Source organism: Gossypium arboreum, chromosome 12 (genome assembly GCF_025698485.1).
Source record: "Gossypium arboreum isolate Shixiya-1 chromosome 12, ASM2569848v2, whole genome shotgun sequence".
Lineage (NCBI taxonomy): Eukaryota > Viridiplantae > Streptophyta > Magnoliopsida > Malvales > Malvaceae > Gossypium > Gossypium arboreum.
The window spans coordinates 17,721,035-17,741,704 of NC_069081.1; the positions used below are offsets into that span (position 1 = coordinate 17,721,035).

Below are 20,670 nucleotides of genomic sequence, written 5' to 3' on the forward strand. Positions count from 1 at the left end.
TTGGGATAGTTTTACTAAGGAAAGCATGTTAGTAAATTGCTTATTATTTTCATGCGAGCTTACTAAGCATAAAGCTTACCCCCTCTTTTCCATTTCTTCTAGTGTTGTCCGGTTAGCTCGGGGTTGGAGATCGTTGGAGGCAGCATCACACTATCAAGCCAATACCTTGAGAGTATAAACACATATGCTAGAATTATCAAGTGAGTGGCATGTATAGGGACCTAGTTTTATAAAAATATGTTATTATAATTTGGCCAACTATATTGGTCTTTAGTGAGCTAATGATTCTGACTTATAAATCTAGATATTCATGTTATGTTTGATATTGGTGATGTGCATATGCTTGTTTGCCATGCATGGTTGGTAATATGTTATGTGTTGTTGTGATAATGCCATGCTTGTGTCTTGATTATGGATATATAATTACTCAAATATGTCATGTCAATTGCTATAAAAATGTATAAGTGTATGTAGGTAATTAAGGGTGACAATTGGCTTGGAAAATAGCCTTGAAATTGTCTACACGGATAGATACATGGGCATGTGTCTAGGCCGTGTGTAACACACGGCTTAAGCACACGGGCGTGTGCCTTGACCGTGTGACCCTAACTTGTTCATGACCAAATGGACAGAGAGCTCCATGGGCACAGGACACGGGCGTGTCCCAAGCCACACGGACGTGTGTGACCACACAACCCAATCCACACAGGCATGTGCTCTCCGAAGCAAGAAAATTTAGTTAAGTTGCCCAAAGATTTTCAAAGTTCTTAGTTTAGTCCTGAACCACCCCAATGTATGTTGTAGGTTTCGAAGACCTATATAAGGGACGATATGCATGTGTTCGAAATGTTTTAATTTTTGGTGATAATTTTGTGGCCTGATTTTGCATGTTATGAATGTTTAAGTCCGGTAACGCCTCGAACCCTGTCCCGACGTTGGATACGAGTGAGGGGTGTTACAAATAGCCCATTTTTCAGTGAAATCGGAACAGTGGTTTCGGGACCACAAATCTGATTCGAAAATAAATTTTTACTTTTATTTTATTACATGGTCTGTAATATGCTAGAAATGTCATGTGAAAATTCTGATAATAAAATTTTAACGATTTAGTGCTTAATTGCAGGATGGACTAAATCACATAAAATACAAAAGTTGAATTCTAGTAGCTACAAGGATTAAATAGCTATGGAATTCAAAACTTGAGGTCCTTATATGGTAATTAGACCATTAAAGAAGAGTATGTAGAAATTTTCGTGACTCATCCATGGAATTTAGAAAAAGGGCAATGACTAAATTGGAATTTGAAATAATTTAATTAATTAAAAGATGAAAAAGAAAATATCATCTATTTATTCATCTTCTTCCCAAAAAATACATGGAAACCCTAGGATAGAGAGAAGAAACATTCATGGCTTAATTGAGTAAGTTTCATTGTCCTGTTTTTTAGTAATTTTGATATTTTTAAAACTGAGATAGCTTAATCTATCTATTTTGGGGATCAATTTGAAAAGTTATCAAAGTATTGAAATTAGTTCATGGATGTATATGTAGAAAATTAGAAATTTATGGTAGAAAATGAAAGGTTGTTGATAGATAAACAACTTTTACAAAGTGATTTTTGATGAAAACATGATTTAGGGACTAAAATGTAAAGTTGTAAAAATTGAAGAAAAATTTTGAAATTTATAGAAAATATTTGCTGTAAATTTTATGTTGAAATTTCGGTTAGGCTTGGAATAGGGAGTAAATTTGCATAAATTTCATTTTCCGAGCCTAGGGACGAAATTGGAATTTATGAAAAAGTTAGGGGCAAAATGGTAATTTTTCCTAGGACGTAAATTGAGTCCAAATGAATATGAAATGTGTGAAAATGATGATTAAATTTATTTATATAGATCTGGACAACACAAATTCGAGGATAGATAGAGGAAAAGAAAAGGTTTCGGATTAGTAGATTTTATACGCGAATCAGTGTCGAGGTAAGTTCGTGTAACTTAATCGAGCATGTAAATATGTTAAATTGAATGTTATGATTGTATGCAATATGAATTATATTTATGTGAATGTTATAAATGTGTGACATGATGATATGTTCGGAAATGTTGGAAAAAGGGTAAAGTCTCGTTTGAATATTGAGTTTCGATGGATAAATGTGCTTTCCTGAAATGAATGAGGTCTTGCATTTGTTGCTGATGGGATTTAGCTCAGACGAATAATCCTTTTGATTTCATTATAGAAAGGATTTAGCCCAGACGGGTAATCCTGATATAATCTCTCTCGACCATATGTTACAATTAGGGTTTAGCATGGACTGGTAATCCTAATTGAGCTCTTCTAAGCAGACGTTTCGTAATGGATTTTGCCTAGACTGGTAATCCTGTAATATGATATATGGCTCGATAGTATGTTCTTTGATTTAGTGCTCTAATGGGCACTCTTGAATAAGAATTGATGGGTTATTGAATTGTACACCTTGAATGTACTACTTGAGTATCCATCAGAATTTCAATGATTCAATGGAAAAAAATCTTGGCAAGATGAAAGAATTATGAGAGAAATGATAATTTCTTGAAAGAATATTGCATGATGAGCTCATCTATGTTTACTTGATGTATACGAAAATTTCCATGACTAACATGTTTGATTGAATGCATGTGTTTAGGCAATTTTGTTAAATGGATGGAAAACATGATATTGTATACTTAGATTTAATAAATGGGATTGGTAAGTTTAGTTTCCATTATACGAACTTACTAAGCATGTAATGTTTACTCTGTTTTATTTTCCCCTGTTTTATAGTGCTCGGAAGCTCGCGAAGGTTGGAGATAATTGGAGCATCGTCACACTATCTACTAGCTTGTTTTGGTATATGTAGTAAAATCATTTTGGTATAATGGCATGTAAAGGCTAACTTGGCCATAGATGGCTTAACTATGTGGTTTGTAATCTAGCTATTGGAATGGCTAATAATGGTTGTTTTTGATATATTTGTAATGTCATACTATGGTAGCTACATACATGTTAAAGGGTTGTTCAAATATGCCCAACATATAGATGTATGCATGTAATGATATGCCATGTTGAATGATAGATTTTGCTTAATTTGAATGCTTGAGATAGTTGGTATTTGGATATGAGTTTAAGTGCAGATCATTGGTGTGATTATGAGTGAGAAATGAAGCTAGAAATGACTTTATTTTGTCCACACGGGCGTGTGTCTAGACCGTGTGTGACACACAGCCTGGTACATAGGTGTGTGGTTAGGCTGTGTGTCCCCTGCACCTTAAATTTGAGAAACAGAATGCTCAGAATTGAGCACACGAGTAGAGACACAGGCGTGTATCTTAGCCGTGTGTGCTACATGGCTTAGAACACGGATGTGTGTCTTGGCAGTGTGAAACCTGCGCCTAATTTCGAAAGAATTTAATTAACCACACGGCCTAGCACAGGGGCGTATGGCATGACCATGTGCACAAGTCAGAGAGTTAAACGGGGTCGAACACGGCCTGCAGCACGGGCATGTCCCAGGGTCACACAGGTGTGTCCCTTGGACCACACGAGCCTGTGAGCCCTGCACCTTAGAAAATTTTTGAAATGTCGCGAAAATTTTTTAAAGTTTCTGATTAAGTCCCGATTCGATTTTAATGCTCATATTAGGCATCGATGGTCTATTTAAGGGACGTTTTAAATAATATTGGGAAATGAACAGTGATTGGTGTGATTTATCTGGAAATGTTTTAAAAGTTTTGATAATGCTCCGTAACTCTGTTATGGCGATGGATACAGGTTAGGGGTGTTACATTTAGTGGTATCACTGCTATGATTTAGTCGATTCTCAGATTTAATGTAGTAAACACGAGTTTAGCTATACATGCCATTATATAATTCATGATAATGCGATGTCTCCTTATCATTTTAAATGCATTTTTTCATATAGTAATGTCATCCAATCAAGCTAGAGCTGAATCTGAGGAAGCTGAGAGCAATGCTTCAGCTTTAGTTCATAGAGTTGCATCTGCATCTGGTAGTCAAGAGCCCGTATGAGAGTGCCGAAGTGAGGAGTTAAAACAAACATTTTTTCAATTGATGAATGAATGGTTTACTGAGTATTTAAGAACAAACCTCGCTATACAATCCGTTAGATAAAATTCATAAGCTTGGGGCGAAAGAATTTAGAGCTACCGTAGATGATAATCCGAAAAGGGCAGAATTTTGGTTGGGAAATATCATCTGGGTTTTTGATGAATTATTTTGTACACCTACTGAATGTCTGAAATGTGCAGTATCTCTATTGAAAGATACAACTTATCATTGGTGGAATACCATAACTTCAGTTGTACCGAGGGAGAACATTACATGAGAATTCTTCCAGGCCAAATTCAGAAAGAAATATGTTAGTCAGAGATTTATGGATCAGAAAAAGAAAGAATTTTTAGAACTCAAGGAGGGAGACATGACTGTATCTGAGTATGAACGAGAATTTGTTCGGTTGAGCAAATATGTCAGAAAATGGGTTCTAACCAAGGCTGAGATGTGTAAACGCTTTGAAGAGGGTTTAAATGAAGATATCAAGCTATTGATCAGAATTATCGAAATAAGAGAATTTATGGTGTTAACCAATCGAGCACACAAAGCTGAGGAATTGAGTAAAGTAAAGAAACAAGCTGAAAAAGAGGCTCGGGTTTCTGGAAAAAGGATTATGAGTAAGTCACAATTATCTACTTCTAAGAAAATAAAGAAGTATTATAATTGTGTTACTACCTCTTCAGTGTATTCTGGAAAAGAACGAGGCTCTCTACACTCTAACCTTAGGTCTTCATCTCCTTTTGTAATCAAGTGGGTAGTGTTGGTAATCTCAAACCAAAGTGTAAGCATTGCAATAAATTTCATTTTGGGGAATGCCATTTGAGAAGTGGAGCTTGTTACCGATGTGGTTCATTTGACCATTTTCTAAGAGATTGTATAGAAAGAATTGAAAAAGAAATAGAACTAGCTCCAAAGCCAAGTAATCCTGTTTTGGGAGGCAGGCCACCCCGTCACTCCGGCATTGTTAGTGGTAGTAAAGGTACTACCAGGGATACGATAGTTAAATCTAAAGCACGAGCACCTGCAAGAACATATGCTATTCGTGCTAGAGAAGATGCTTCTGCACGAGACATCATTACTGGTACATTTTCTCTACTTGATACTGATATTACTACATTGATTGATCCTTATTTCATACATTCATACATATGCACAAACTTAGTGTTTGTTAAAAATTTACTTGTTGAATTCATTGAATTTGTGGTTAAAGTTTCAAACACCCTAGGTCAGTGTGTTATGGTGGATAAAGTCTGTAAAAATTGTCCATTGATGGTAAAAGGTTATTACTTTTTGGCTGACTTGATGTTATTGCCATTTAATGAATTTGATGTGATTTTGGGAATGGATTGGTTAACCCAATATGATGCAGTGGTGAATTGTAAACATAAATATATTGTATTAAAATGTCAGAGTGGTGAATTACTTCATGTTGAATCTGATAAACTGGATGGATTACCTAATATGATTTCAGCAATATCAGCACAGAAATATGTCAAAAAAAGGTTATGATGCTTATCTTGCATATGTGTTGGATACTAAAGTATCTGAGTCAAAGATTCAGTCAGTGCCGGTTGTATGTGAATTTCTTAATGTATTCCCAGAAGAATTACCTGGTTTACCACCGGATAGAGAAGTAGAATTCTCTATAGATCTTTTTCCAGGTACAACACTGATATCCATAGAACCTTACAGAATGGCTCCTATTAAATTAAAAGAGCTAAAAGTACAGCTACAACAATTGATTGACAGAGGTTTTGCTCGACCTAGTTTCTCACCTTGGGGTGTACCGGTTCTATTTGTAAAAAAGAAAGATGGATCGTTGAGGCTGCGCATTGATTACAGGCAGCTCAACAAAGTTACAATAAAGAACAAGTATTCATTGCCTCGTATTGATGACTTGTTTGACTCGTTAAAATTTGCCATTATATTTTCAAAGATTGATCTCTGTTCTGGTTACTATCAACTACGGGTAAAAGATTCAGATGTGCCAAAGACGACTTTTAAAACCAGGTATGGACACTATGAGTTTCTTTTGATGCCATTCAGTTTGACAAATGCACATGCATTGTTTATGGATCTGATGAACAAAATTTTTAGCCCATATTTAAACAGGTTTGTTGTGGTATTTATAGATGATATTTTGGTTTACTCACGAGATGAAAATGAGCATGTGAAGCATTTTAGAATAGTGTTGCAAACTTTGCAAGAGAAACAATTGTATGCCAAATTTAGTAAATGTGAATTTTGGTTACGGGAAGTTAGTTTTCTTGGGCATATAGTATCTGCTGAAGGTGTTAGGGTGGATTCGAATAAAATTTTAGCTATTGTTAACTGGAAACCACCAAAGAATGTGTCTGAAGTCCGAAGTCCGAAGTCCGAAGTTTTCAGGGAATAGCTGGTTATTATCAGAGGTTTGTAAAAAGTTTTTCAATGATAGCTTCTCCGATGACCCGTCTATTACAAAAAGATGTGAAATTTGAGTGGACTGATAAATGCCTGTAGGTTTTGACAAATTAAAAGCTTTATTGACAGAAGTTCCAGTGTTAGTTCAGCTAGAGTTGGGTAAGGAATTTATAGTTTACAGTGATGCGTAATTGAATAGTTTAGGCTATGTTTTGATGCAAGAAGGTAAAGTAGTAGCCTATGCTTCAAGACAGCTAAAACCACATGAAAGAAACTACCTGACACATGATCTTGAATTGGCAGCCATAATGTTCGCATTGAAAATTTGGCGGCATTACCTGTTTGGTGAAAAATGTCATATATTCACGGGTCATAAAAGTATGAAATACTTCATGACACAGAAAGATTTGAATTTGAGACAGCGCAGGTGGTTTGAGTTATTGAAAGATTATGATCTAGTTATTGATTATCATCTGGGAAAAGCCAATGTTGTTGCTAATGCTCTAAGCAGAAAAACCCCTGTTTTCCTTGTGAGCTATGAATATGCGATTATCATTATCTGATGATGGTTCAATTATAGCTGAGTTAAAGGCTAGACCAATATTTTTGCAACAAATCTCTGAAGCTCAAAAAAATAATAGTAAGTTGCAAGCAAAACAGGTACAAATTAAATCGATTCCTGACTTAAATTTCAGATCGAGACCAATGATTGTCTATTATTTAGAGGCAGAGTATGTGTACCGAAAAGTTCAGAACTAGTACAGAAGATTTTGAATGAAGCTCATAATGGTAACATGTCTATCCATCCTGATAGTAATAAAATGTATAATGATTTGAAAAAGATATACTCGTGGCTAGGAATGAAACGAGATATTTTTGAGTTTTTATCCAAATGTTTGATATGTCAACAAGTAAAAGCTGAACATTAGTTGCCTTCTAGACTATTGCAGCCAGTTACGATACCAGAATAGAAATGAGAAAAATTACCATGGACTTTGTCTCGGGATTACCCCTGTCTCCAAAGAAGAAACATGTCATTTGGGTGATTGTTGATCGGTTGAAAAACTCTGCACACTTTATTCTGGTATGTATGGATTATTCTTTAGACAGATTAGTTGAATTATATGTTTCCGAGATTTTTAGATAGCATGGAGTGCCTGTCTCCATTATTTCAGATAGAGACCCTCGGTTTACCTCTCGATTCTAGAGTAAATTGCAAGAAGCTCTGGGTACTTAGTTACACTTTAGCACTGCATTTCATTCAGAGACAGATGGCCAATCTGAACGTATAATATAAATCTTGAAAGATATGCTTCGGTGTTGTATACTTGAGTTTGAAGGTAACTGGGAAAAGTATTTGCCTTTAGTTGAATTTGCATACAATAACATTTATCAGTCTAGTATCAAAATGAAACTGTATGAAGCTTTGTTTGGTCACAAATGTAAAGCTCTATTGTATTGGATAGAACTTAGTGAGAAAAAGTTACACGGAGTTGATTTAGCCCATGAAATCGAGGAAAAAGTGAAAGTAATTCGAGACAGTTTTGAAAGCAGTCTATGATCGTCAAAAGTCCTATGCTGATCTTAAACGAAAAGAAATAGAGTTTCAAATCCGTGACAAAGTATTCTTAAAAGTATCGCCTTGGAAGAAAGTTCTCCGGTTTGGTCGTAAAAGAAAACTAAGTCAACGGTTCATTGAACCATATGAGATTACAGAAAAAATCAGATCGATTATATCGATTAGCTTTACCACTAGAACTTGATCGAATTCATAATATTTTTCATGTGTTTATGCTACAGCAGTATCAACCCGATCCTTCACATGTTATTTCTCCAATAGAGGTAGAGATTTAACCTGATATGACATATAGTGAAGAACCGATCAAAATCTTAGCTCGGGAAACAAAAAAAGTTAAGAAATAAAAAGGTAGCCTTAGTAAAAGTTCTTTGGCAATGACACGGCATAGAAAAGGCTACCTGGGAACTGAAGGATATTATGAGGAAGCAATACCTAAATCTCTTTACTGGTAAGATTTTCGAGGACGAAAATCTTAGGAGGAAAGTTGTTACAGCCCATTTTCAGTGAAATCGGAACAGTGGTTTCAGGACCAGAAATCCGATCTGAAAATAAATTTTTATTTTATTTTATTACATGATCCGTAATATGCTAGAAATGTCATGTGAAAATTCTGATAATAAAATTTTATCGACTTATTGCTTTATTACAGGATGGACTAAATCGTATAAAATGCAAAAGTTAAATTCTAGTAGCTAGAAAGATTAAATAGCTATAGAATTCAAAACTTGAGGTCCTTATATGGTAATTAGACCATTAAAGAAAAGTATGTAGATATTTTGGTGACTCATCCATGGAAATTTAGAAAAAAGGGAAAGGATTAAATTAGAATTTGAAATAATTTAATTAATTAAAAGATGAAAAAGAAAATATCATCTTATTTACTCATTCTCTTCCCTAAAAATACATGGAAACCCTAGGAGAGAGAGAAGAAACTTTCATGGCTTAATTGGGTAAGTTTCCTTGTCCCGTTTTTAGTAATTTTGATATTTTTAAAACAGGGATAGCTTAATATATCTATTTGGGGGATCAATTTGAAGAGTTATCAAAGTATGGAAATTAGGTTATGGATGTATATGCTGAAAATTAGAAATTTATGGTAGAAAATGAAAGATTGTTGATAGAAAAACAACTTTTACAAAGTGATTTTTGATGAAAACATGATTTAGGGACTGCATTTGTTGCTGACGGGATTTAGCTCAGACGAGTAATCCTTTTGATTTCATTATAGAAAGGATTTAGCCCAGACGGGTAATCCTGATATAATCTCTCTCAAGTATATGTTACAATTAGGGTTTAGCCTAGACTGGTAACCCTAATTGAGCTCTTCTGAGCATATGTTTTGTAATGGATTTAGCCTGGACTGGTAATCCTGTAATACGATATGTGGCTTGACAGTATGTTCTTTGATTTAGTGCCCTGATGGGTACTCTTGAATAAGAATTGACGGGTTATTGAATTGTACACCTTGAGTGAACTACTTGAGTATCCATCGAAATTTCAATGATTCAATGGACAAAACTTTTGGCATGATGAAAGAATTATGAGATGAGATGAGAGAATTATGAGATGAAATGATAATGTCTTGAAAGAATATTGCATGATGAGCTCATTTATGTTTACTTGATGTATATGAAAATTTTTGTGACTAACATGTTTGATTGAATGCATGTGTTTAGACAATTTTTCCGAATGGATGAAAAACATGATATTGTATACTTAGATTTAATAAATGGGATTAGTAAGTTTAGTTTCCGTTATACGAACTTACTAAGCATGTAATGCTTAATCTATTTTATTTTCCCCTGTTTTATAGTGCTCAGAAGCTCGCGAAGGTTGGAGATCATTGGAGCATCGTCACATTATCTACTAGCTTCTTTTGGTATATATATTAAAATCATTTTGGTATAATGGCATGTAAATGCTAACTTGACCATAGATGGCTTAACTATATGGTTTGTAATCTAGCCATTGGAATGACTAATAATGGTTATTTTTGATATATTTGTAATGTCATACTATGGTAGCTACATACATGTTAAATGGTTGTTCAAATTATGCCTAACATATGGAATATACCAAGGTAAGATTATGAACATGTATGCATGTAATGATATGCCATGTTGAATGATAGAGTTTGCTTAATTTGAATGCTTGAGATGGTTGGTTTTGGATGTAAGTTTAAGTGCAGGTCATTGGTGTGATTTTGGGTAAGGAATGAAGCTAGAAATGGCTTCATTTTGTCCGCACGGGCGTGTGTCTAGACCATTTGTGACACACGACCTGGTATATAGGCGTGTGGTCAAGCCGTGTGTCTCCTGCACCTTAAATTTAAGAAACAGAATGCTCAAAATTGAGCACACGGGCAGAGACTCGAGCGTGTGTCTCATTCGTGTGTGCTACACGGCTTAGAACGAACGTGTGTCTTGGCCGTGTGAAACCTGCACCTAATTTCGACAGAATTTAATTAACCACACGGCCTAGCACAGGGGCATGTGGCATGGCCGTGTGCACAAGTCAGAGAGTTACATGGGGTCGAACACGGCCTGCAGCATGGGCTGTAACATCCCAAAATAGGGCTTAGTCGGAATAGTGGTTTCAGGACCACAAATCCGGCATCAAAATATTTATTTTATGATTATTATGAGGCCTAGAATATGAGTATATACATGTGTTAAAGTTTCATAAAGAAATTATTTGAGTAAAGTTTCATGAGGAAATTCTTTGAGTAATGTGTTCAATTTGAAACTAGAGACTAAATTGAATAAATTGCAAAACTTGAATTCTAGAAGCAATTTGTATGAAATTGCTTTGGGTTATGAATTAGAAGGTCTTGGAGAGTAATTTGCCCAATTTTTAAATTTTTGGACAAAAATGGGCTTGAATGGATAAAATTTTAAAGAAAGGGCATTAGGGTATTTTGGTCATTTGGCTTTTTAATGAAATAAAATGGGAAAAATCAAGCCAAAATCAGCTATTCTTCTTCTCTATGTTGCCGAAATTCTCTAGTCACCATAGCTAGGGTTTTCAAGCTTTCCAAGCTCAATAGTAAGTGCTCCCAAGCCCTTTTTTTAATGTTCTTTGTATTTTTGAAATCCCGGTAGCTTGCTCTCTCCATTTCTACCCATATTTAATGCTAAGGTTCATGTTTAAAAATTTACCCATGCATGAGTCACTTGTATTTTGATGGATTATGGAGGAACATGAAAGATGAATATGTGTTAAACATATTTTCCTAGGTGATTTTCATGAAAAAACCTTGTTGGGACCATTTTGCAAAAGTTGTAAAATATGTCGTAGAAGTTTGAAAATAATGGAAAATGGGGGCTACCATAAGAAGGAAAAGTATTCGGCTAGGCTTGGGTAAGGTAGAAATTGCATGTGTTTCATTATACAAGCTTTAGGACTAAATCGTAAAAACATCAAAGGTTAGGGGCAAAACGGGCATTTGGACTGGGGGTGAGAATTAGATTTTTTATGTATAATGTGGGGTATTAATGATATAATTTTTTTATAAACCCCGAGGAACAAATTACGGTTGATCGAGGTAAACACAAGGTTTCGAAATAACTGAAACACAACTCCGAAACAAATACCAGGTAAGTTCGGATAACTTAAAGTAAACCCCTAATATGCATAATTGTATGATTTATGAATGCATGATAATTGCATTTATTATTGGCATGAAATGTCATAGAAATGCATATTTGATGGTAACATGTGAAAAAATCTCGGTTGAGGTTGACAAAGGGAACTCGATGGTAACTCGTAATTACATGTGATTTGAGATCCTACATGTGGTGCAGTAAGGATTTAGCCTGGACGGGTAATCCGTTGATCTCAATTATGAAAAGGATCTAGCCCGGACGGGTGTTCCTTGAATGATCGAGCCTCCCAAAGAATATGTGTGCATTATGGATTTAGCCCAGACGGGTAATCCGATTAGGGCCTGAATTTAGCCTGAACTGGTAATTCAGATCCGAGCTCAGTAAGGATGTATGTCTATAAGGGATTTAGCCTAGACTGGTAATCCCAACATAACCTTATGAGTTCATGATATGGGGAATTTAGCCTGGACTGGTAATCCTGCCATAAGATGTGAGGTTCGCGGAAGTGCATATATGTGAAATGATCATTCGTAAGAATTGACGGATAATGGGTATTCCATCGAGATTTCCTAGAAACTCAACGGGATTAATATGATGCATGTCAATAAGATGATGAATGATGAGCTCATCTACATAAATTACATGATGCTTTGTTATGTGACTAACTCATTGATTGAGTGCATGTGATAGGGAATCATTTCATAATTGATGATTTCATGATTTAAATATGAATGTATGATAATTACTCGATAAGTTTACTTTCTGGTTATTCGAGCTTACTAAGCATGAAAATGCTTACCCTTCTCTTTTTCCCTATCTCGCAGAGCTCGATGACTCATAATGACTGGAAGACGATTGGAGAGTCGACACACTATCAACTAGTCAAGCTTTTGTATAAAGACATTTTTATTTTGTTCAATGGCATGTATAGAATTTTTGAGTATTTTGTTAAATGTGTCATTTGATTTGCCAAATGAAGGCATGTAAAAATATATTTATCTTTTTGTATATGGCCATGAAAATTGGCTTAATTGAAGTAGGCTATGACCTACGAATTTTTATATAGTTTTATTTACAAGTTATGGGTTGTTACCAATTGGCAATGAGTTATATGAACGAGCCAATTTCGGACGAATTAAAGTGACATGGAAACCCATAAACACTAAATGGGAAAAAACCTTTCATGTATGAAACCAATGATATGAGGTTTCCATACAACTAGTTTTATCAAGATTATTTACAAGTGTATAATCATGTTTTTCTTCGAACTTGGTAACCACTAGGTACAAGGAATAGAAATGGGTGACTTAAGGCTTGGAAAATAGCCTATTAGGGTCCACATGGTCGGATATACGGGCGGTGTCTAAGCCGTGTGTGACACATGGTTCCTTCCCATGGGTGTGGGCTATGGCCGAGTGTCCCCTGCACTTAAAATTTTAAATAAAAAACGCACACGAGTAGGCCACACGGGCGTGTGTCCTTGCAGTGTCTAAAAGACAGTGTTGTCCACGGGCAGGCAGCACGGGCGTGTGCCACGGTCGTGTTGATAAGTCAGTGTTGCACACTGCAGAAGAGCATGGGCGTGTCCCAAGTCACGCGGGCGTGTGAGTCAACAAGGCCCATCTACACGGGTGTGTAATACTTTAAGATAAGGAAAATTTTTCTGAGGAGCCCAAGGTTTATCGAACGTGCCCGAATTTGTCCCGCACTGCCTCTAGGTATGTTATAGGCCTCGAAGGCCTATATAAGGGACGAGATATTCATGATTGAAAGGTTTTAAATTTGAGCAAAAATTTATGACCCAAATAGTGTGTTATAAGTGTAAAGCCCCGGTAATGCCTCGAACCCTATCCCGGCGTCGGATACAGGTGAGGGGTGTTACACGGGCGTGTCCTAGGGCCACACAGGCATTTCCCTTGGACCACATGGGCGTGTGAGCCTGCATATTGGAAAATTTTTGAAATGTCGCAAAAAATTATTAGAGTTTTCAATTAAGTCCCTATTCAATTTTAATGCTCATATTGGGCCTCGATGGTCCATTTAAGGGATGTTTTGAATAATCTCGAGAAATGAACAGTGATTGACGTTATTTATCTATAAATGTTTTAAAAGTTCTGGTAATGTTTCGTAACTCTGTTCTGGTGACAGATACGGGTTAGGGGTGTTACATTTAGTGGTATCAGAGCTACAGTTTAGTCGATTCTCAGATTTAATGTAGCAAGCACGAGTTTAGCTATACATGCCATTATATAATTTGTGATAGTGTGATGTTTTCTGATCATTTTAAATGTGTTTTTCATATAGTAATGTCATCCAACTAAGCTAGAGCTGAATCCGAGGAAGTTGAGAGTAATGTTTCAGCTTCAGTTCAAAAAGTTGCATTTGCATCTAGTAGTGAAAGGCCCGTATCTAAGGGCTAAAGTGAGGAGGCAAAACAAGCCTTCTTTCAATTGATGAATGAATGGTTTACTGAGTATTTAAGAACAAACCCTACTATACAACGACCTCCCCCACCTGCTCCTTAACCAGTTCCTGAGGTACCACAAGATGCTGAACCTGCTAGAACAGGTAAGCCTCCGATAGATAAAATCCGTAAGCATGGGGCGGAAGAATTTAGAGCTACCGCAGATGATGATCCAGAAAGGACTGAATTTTGGTTGGAAAATACCATTCGGGTTTTTTATGAATTATCTTGTACACTTGTTGAATGTTTGAAATGTGCAGTATCTCTATTGAAAGATACAACTTATCATTGGTGGAATACCATAACTTCATTTGTACTGAGAGAGAACGTTACATGGGAATTCTTCCAGGCTGAATTCAGAAAGAAATATGTTAGTCAGAGATTTATGGATCAGGAAAAGAAAGAATTTTTAGAACTCAAGCAGGGAGACATGATTGTATCTGAGTATGAACGAGAATTTGTTCAGTTGAGCAAATATGCCGTAGAAAGAAATATGAATGAGATTTAGAATCCAACAATTTTGATTCAATCTTTTCATTATTCAGATTTTACCGTTGAGTCCGTCGAATGTACAATTTCTTTCAATTAACTCTCGATTCTTCCTTAATCTCGACCTTAATAGAAACTGGGTGTGACACTGAGCAAGGCTTACAGATTGAAATTGGAAATTTTAATGTGACATTCCTTATTTATATATGTTAATGGGTAAGATTGAGTAAGGAGTGTTACACCAAATTACACATACATAACTTTTCTGACATCCCATCTTCAAAAAAGGAAAAGTCACCTTCTCTAAAATACTTGTGTGTTAATTTGGAAGATCAAAACCACAAGGCTTGAAGATTACAAGATATCGATGGATTCAGGTACGCTTTCACATTTAGTTTTTGTTCTTAATTATCTAACATGTTAGATACTAGTTTATGATTTTAAGTTTTATATAAGATTTTTATGGTTCTTACAACACCATTATATCATTGTCCTAGAATACCACGAACATCCAAATTATATTGGGAAGGAGTAGAAAATATCCCATCCTTTAATGTAAATACAACCGTGTCCTTAACATGAAAAAAATCCAAAAAAAATCACTCTTTCACTTATTCATTTTTATCAACATATCTCGAGACAATAGGCATTTGCTTCTTTTTATACTGATCTCTAGTTTTGTCAATTATTATATAAAAAAAAAAAAAACTTAGCACCACTAATTTCTTTAAGAATAACATTTTTACTTTAGTTAAAAGAGCTTGCAAAATTTATTTTTGTAATTTTTGGGAATAGTGTTTAGCATTTTTTGGAGCTTTCTCTATAGTTTTTGCTACAGCATCATGGTAAATTGATATGAAACTAAGCAGTTGAAGAAAATTCCCCGATCGTTGCAAGTTTTGATTTCATCATCACCTATAAAAGCACATCTTTGAAATGCAAGCCACCTAACTACATCAATTGAAGCTTTTAATGGAACCCTATTCTCTGACTTGCTGAGAGGAAAACAGCGCACATTTTTTCCTAAACATGTGAAGATTGATTAATGAGATCTGCACATGTTGTTTCAGCATTTGGATGAGGAGAAGTGTGATGTTTTGGCATATGCTATAAAAATGAACAAATTTTCCATCTTTAACCTTTTTCCAATTTTGACAGTAAATGCATTTAATCCAGAAAGACCATTTTCCTTGTGGAATAGAAAATATGGAAGAAAATGTTGCATATTTACTTGATGAATATTTCAACCATGATCGGAATAACTTAAACCATGATGCTTGAAAACTCCTTCGATGTCCTTTCTTAGATTTTGGATACTCTGTAAGAATGCTTTGATATAAACCTACTTTAATATAAAGTGTTGGAATTTCATCTTGCCTCTTAATAGGATACTGCCATATTTGCTTTCCCAAACTCGATTCACGCTCCAACGATTTGATATCAAAATTTTTGTCAATAGAATTTCTAGCGGAAATTAATGGGCTGAGATTCATACATGTATTTGACTGTTTAGTTTGAAGAAACCATCAATTATAGATCCTTCCTTCAACTAAAAAAGACTGCAGGTATTTATATATATATATATATATATATATTATTTATTAATATGCAAATGCGACCTATCAAATAAATAAATATAAAATTAATAAACTTAAATACTTAAATTTTAAATGATATTCACATAAACAAGTAAACCAAACCACCACCCAAGTTTTCTAGAAGCCACCATCTAGATTCGTTGGTTTCCACATACAAAGAGAAGAAGAGAAAAGTACTAGATATCACTCTTAAAAGAAAAACGTAAATTCGAATTGAAAAATAATATGAAAATTATGTTTTTTGTGAAAAGCTCCAAATCACTTGACCAATTTTAGAAATTATGAAACCTATTCCTTTTAAACCTATTAAAAAATAATTTCTTAATTTGTTAGAAATATATTTTAAATAATTTAAAGATAAACAGAAACAAATCTCTAGAAATTGTCAAAACTGTTGCTTTAAAGCTATTAAAATCAATTCCTTAATTTATTAGAAACATGTTTAAAATAGTTTAAAAATAAAAAATAAAAGAAACATATCCCTTGAACCAATCTCCAGAAACTGTCAAAATTGTTGCTTTAAACCTGTTAAAAATTGATTCCTTAATTTGTTACAAACATATTTTAAATAAAAGAAAGAAAGAAATCCTAAATTTATAAACCTTAAAAAGAAAATAAGAAATTAATAAACTTACAATTAAGAAATCCAATAACAAAGTGGTGTGGTGTTAATAGTGGATTTGTAATTGGTTCAAAGCTATCTATAAAATTGTATAAAGTGCCATGACTAGAAGAAACTTTACTTTGCTCTTACTTTATTATTACTATTATTATGATTCAATCACTTAAAAACAACAACATTCAAATTTAGTTTACTTGTAACCATATTAAAATCTTCAACTTTATAAAAAAAAAATTTTGTCTCTTATTTAATTTTTCGTCTCTTTTAACTTTTGAACTTGTATTTTCTGTTAAATCACCTTGAAATAGATGAAAAATTTAACGTTTGTTGACATACATATGAATGACATGTTAACATTTAATTAATCTTTTAATTATTTTTTAAAAATATTTTTTGATACTTTTAAATAATTTTAATGATTTTAAAATAATAATTTCTATAATTTTTGAATTTTAAATTTTTAAAATTACATGTCATCTACGTGGCAATTCACGTGTATGTCACATCAGCAAAGTGAAAAAAAAACAATCAACTTTTCTATCCATTTTGAGGTAATTTGATAAAAAAATACAAGTTTAAAGACTAAAAATGAAAAAGAAAATTAAATAAAAGATTAAAATAACTTTTTTATACAATTTTAGGGTCAAATAAATCATTACACTAATTAAAATAGAGTTTAATCAAATATTAGGAAGGGTTAGACCCGCCATCAACATAGTTACGTCCGTGATAAGCTAAAACTCGAATTCAAATTTGTTGAATGTTATTGTTTAAAGATAATTGCACAAACAACTTAAAATAAATTCCAATGCTAAATTTTATAAGATAAAAATTATTTATTAAATTAGTAAATATAATAAAATAAAATTCTAGGTTGGATTGTGTTCAGGTCAGGTCTCAACAGAATTTTAGGCCCGTTTTTAAGTCTTAAGCTCGACCGAAAAATAGGTTTAAAATTTTGTTCAAACCCAACTCAAATAAAAATGCTAAAACTCGAGTCCGGTCCAACCCGTCCATATTAAAATCTTTTTATAATATTATTTTTATATAAAAGAAATTTAAAATGTATCCTAACAAATTGAAAATAAATTTTAAAATTTTTTATACTTAAATAATACTAAAATAAGTATAACTTAATAAGCAAATATCTCTAAAAATAGTAAAATTAACAATAAAATAATAATTTTACAATATTCAAACAACAAAAAAAATAGTAACAATATAAGAAGGAAATGACATTAAAACCACAACAAAATACAACAGTAAAACAATAATAGTAGAAACAACAAAACAAAATAGTATCTCTTTTTTTTTTTTTTGCAAATTTGGGTTGGACTCAAACTCAAACAAAAAAAATCTTACTTGAGGTTTGATCCATTTAGAAAACGAACTTCATTTTTTGCCAAGACATATTTTTTTAAACCTATATTTTTGCCTAAAGCTCCAAACCTTCCCACTTTTAGGCGGGCTATCAGGACTAGTAAATATCTATTTAATTATCTTATTCAATATATTTTTTTATTAAAGTTTATATTTAAAAAAAAAAACTGCAAGCGAAATGGAGGAAGATAAGATGATTAGAATGGAAAATCTTGGGAAGACCGACTTCTAACCTGTTTAAGAAAGTTTTGAAGAGCTTTGGTGGGTATATAAATGTTGAAAAATTGGAGTGAAGACAGATCATAGCTGTAATATTTTGCAATCAATATTTAAGTGACCAAAATAATCAAATTGAAGCCAGCTACTTGTTTGTTTGCCTTAACAATTGAAATGTTCAAGGAAGAATACAGAAAAGTTTAAAGCTATGGAAGAAACTCGTCTTCTTGGAATGGAAACAATTAACAATAAATTTGATTAAAGATGTGTGAAAATGGAAACATTAAGCAGGGCTAGAGATTACGAAGCTGTTTAAGATTCACTGGTGAAATATACTTAGTACTTCCGTTTAGAAGTTGCCTAGCTATTATAACATTGGCAGCTTCACTTGGATGGTAAGGATCCCAGAACACATGCTTCTCTCTATCCTTACACAAGCTTGATGTTGGTCCACATGGAATTATCCCTGCAAATTGGCCTCCATTTCCACAACAAGCCTTGCTTGCTGTTGTGAAACCTGCATTCAACAAACAACGTGTTATCGATGTTTTGATTCCTATTTCTAAATACCGAGATGTTTATCCATGTTAATACCGTATTTTGTATAATTTGTTATGAGCTCCATCACTAGGTCATACACATTGGCATGAACAAATATGGCTCCTTGGAGCTTTCCATTCAGTTCACTCAACAGTTCCTTTAACCGCCTGTTGTATTGCATTGCTAGCTTATTTGCCAAATCAACACATTCATTTTCATTCAATTGATTGATGGTTTTCTGATAGGGTATGCAACCGATCGGACCGACGTTCCCGATCACGAACTTCCGTGCACCAAGCTGGTATAGTCTCTGCCACCATTAACAGTAACAAAATTGCTAGTTAACACGGACTCAAATACAAGTGTAAAATATAGAAAAACCTAGAGTTTAGTACCGTTAATTGGTTCCTTATGTGATTGATCATGTCGTCGATGAAAGCATCGGGGCTCTCGGAAATCCTTGCCCCAACGGAAAGAACAGGGAGAAGGTAATTATTGAGAAAATCATTGGCTCCAATTGTAATTGAGAAGATGGATCTCTTGGAAATATAATCTTTGGCCTTGGATGGACCCAATAATTTGTCAAACTGTTTTCTTGTATTGTTGAAGTAGTCGATTTGGATATCCAATCCTAGCCTATTAACCTGCAAAACACACATTAATTAAACTAAACATATGCTGGAAAAGGCTAAATTTAGAAATACAGAGACAAAAAAGAAAAACTAACAAATATTCTTCCAGTAGCATTCATAATCCCTCCTCCTCCTGATGCATAATTTACACCATATAATATAGCTTTCCCTGTAGAATTTGGAGCAAGATATGGAACTGCATAACTTGGTACTCCCAATTCTTCTCCTGTTCATTATAAACAAAAGGACCAACTTTAGATATTTCACGTCCAAAAACACTCTTCTAAATGCAGTCGAGGAGAAAAAGCTTACCAACAATGTCGCCAATGGTTCTACCATTGGTATAGCGGCCAGTAGGTTGGCCACCCGAGGCTTTAAAATCAATCCCATTTGGGGGAATATTTGCTCTGGACAAAGTTTGCAAATAGTTATTATTACCGGCATCCACCAAAGAATCGCCAAAGATGAAAGAAGCTCCCAAACCTTCATTACTACCAGCACCATTAACGAAATAGCTCAAACTCATGATACAAAAAACAACCAAAACAAGGCTCCAAGGTTTCACACTAGCCATGGTTATCTCCTCAAAGCTAATTGAAGCAACTGTGGATGAAATTCCTAAGTATTTTTGCCTGTAAACTTTGAGTGGTTTGTATATATTATAAGGAGTTTGCATTTGGTTTGACTCTACTATTTGCAAAGGGATGGACTGTTTGATGCAGGGTAGTTGATCAAACATGTTGCCAATTTGCTCAACGTGTTGTCTTTTGCTTTGGGCATACGTAAATGGCGGCCTAGATAGATTATATATTTTAAGTAAAATATTTTTCCTCTAATTTTATAAAAGAAATTTAATATTTTATTTTTAGTCGTTAAATTTGTATTGTTTTATTAAATTACCTTTTAATGAATAGAAATTTTTTTGACATAACATATATGTGCCATGTTAACAAGTAAATATTTTAAAAAATAATTAATTGTTGAAGTAGCATACACATGTATGTCAAGTCGATAAAGTTAACAAATGTTAATTTTTTATTCATTTTAAGTTACTTG

The 20,670-nt window shown here is 34.0% G+C and overlaps 1 protein-coding gene across 1 annotated transcript; it reads right to left on the reverse strand.

Moving 5' to 3' along the window:
* Positions 1 to 18,666: 18,666 nt before the first annotated feature.
* Positions 18,667 to 20,386, reverse strand: LOC108478813 (GDSL esterase/lipase At2g23540-like). Its single transcript, XM_017781268.2, has 5 exons — positions 19,927 to 20,386; positions 19,710 to 19,840; positions 19,378 to 19,626; positions 19,037 to 19,292; positions 18,667 to 18,959 (listed from the first exon to the last, which is right to left on the reverse strand). Exons 1-5 carry the CDS (start codon positions 20,351 to 20,353, stop codon positions 18,736 to 18,738), a joined length of 1,287 nt encoding a protein of 428 aa, XP_017636757.2. The 5' UTR covers positions 20,354 to 20,386; the 3' UTR covers positions 18,667 to 18,735.
* Between the last annotated feature and the right edge of the window lie 284 nt (positions 20,387 to 20,670).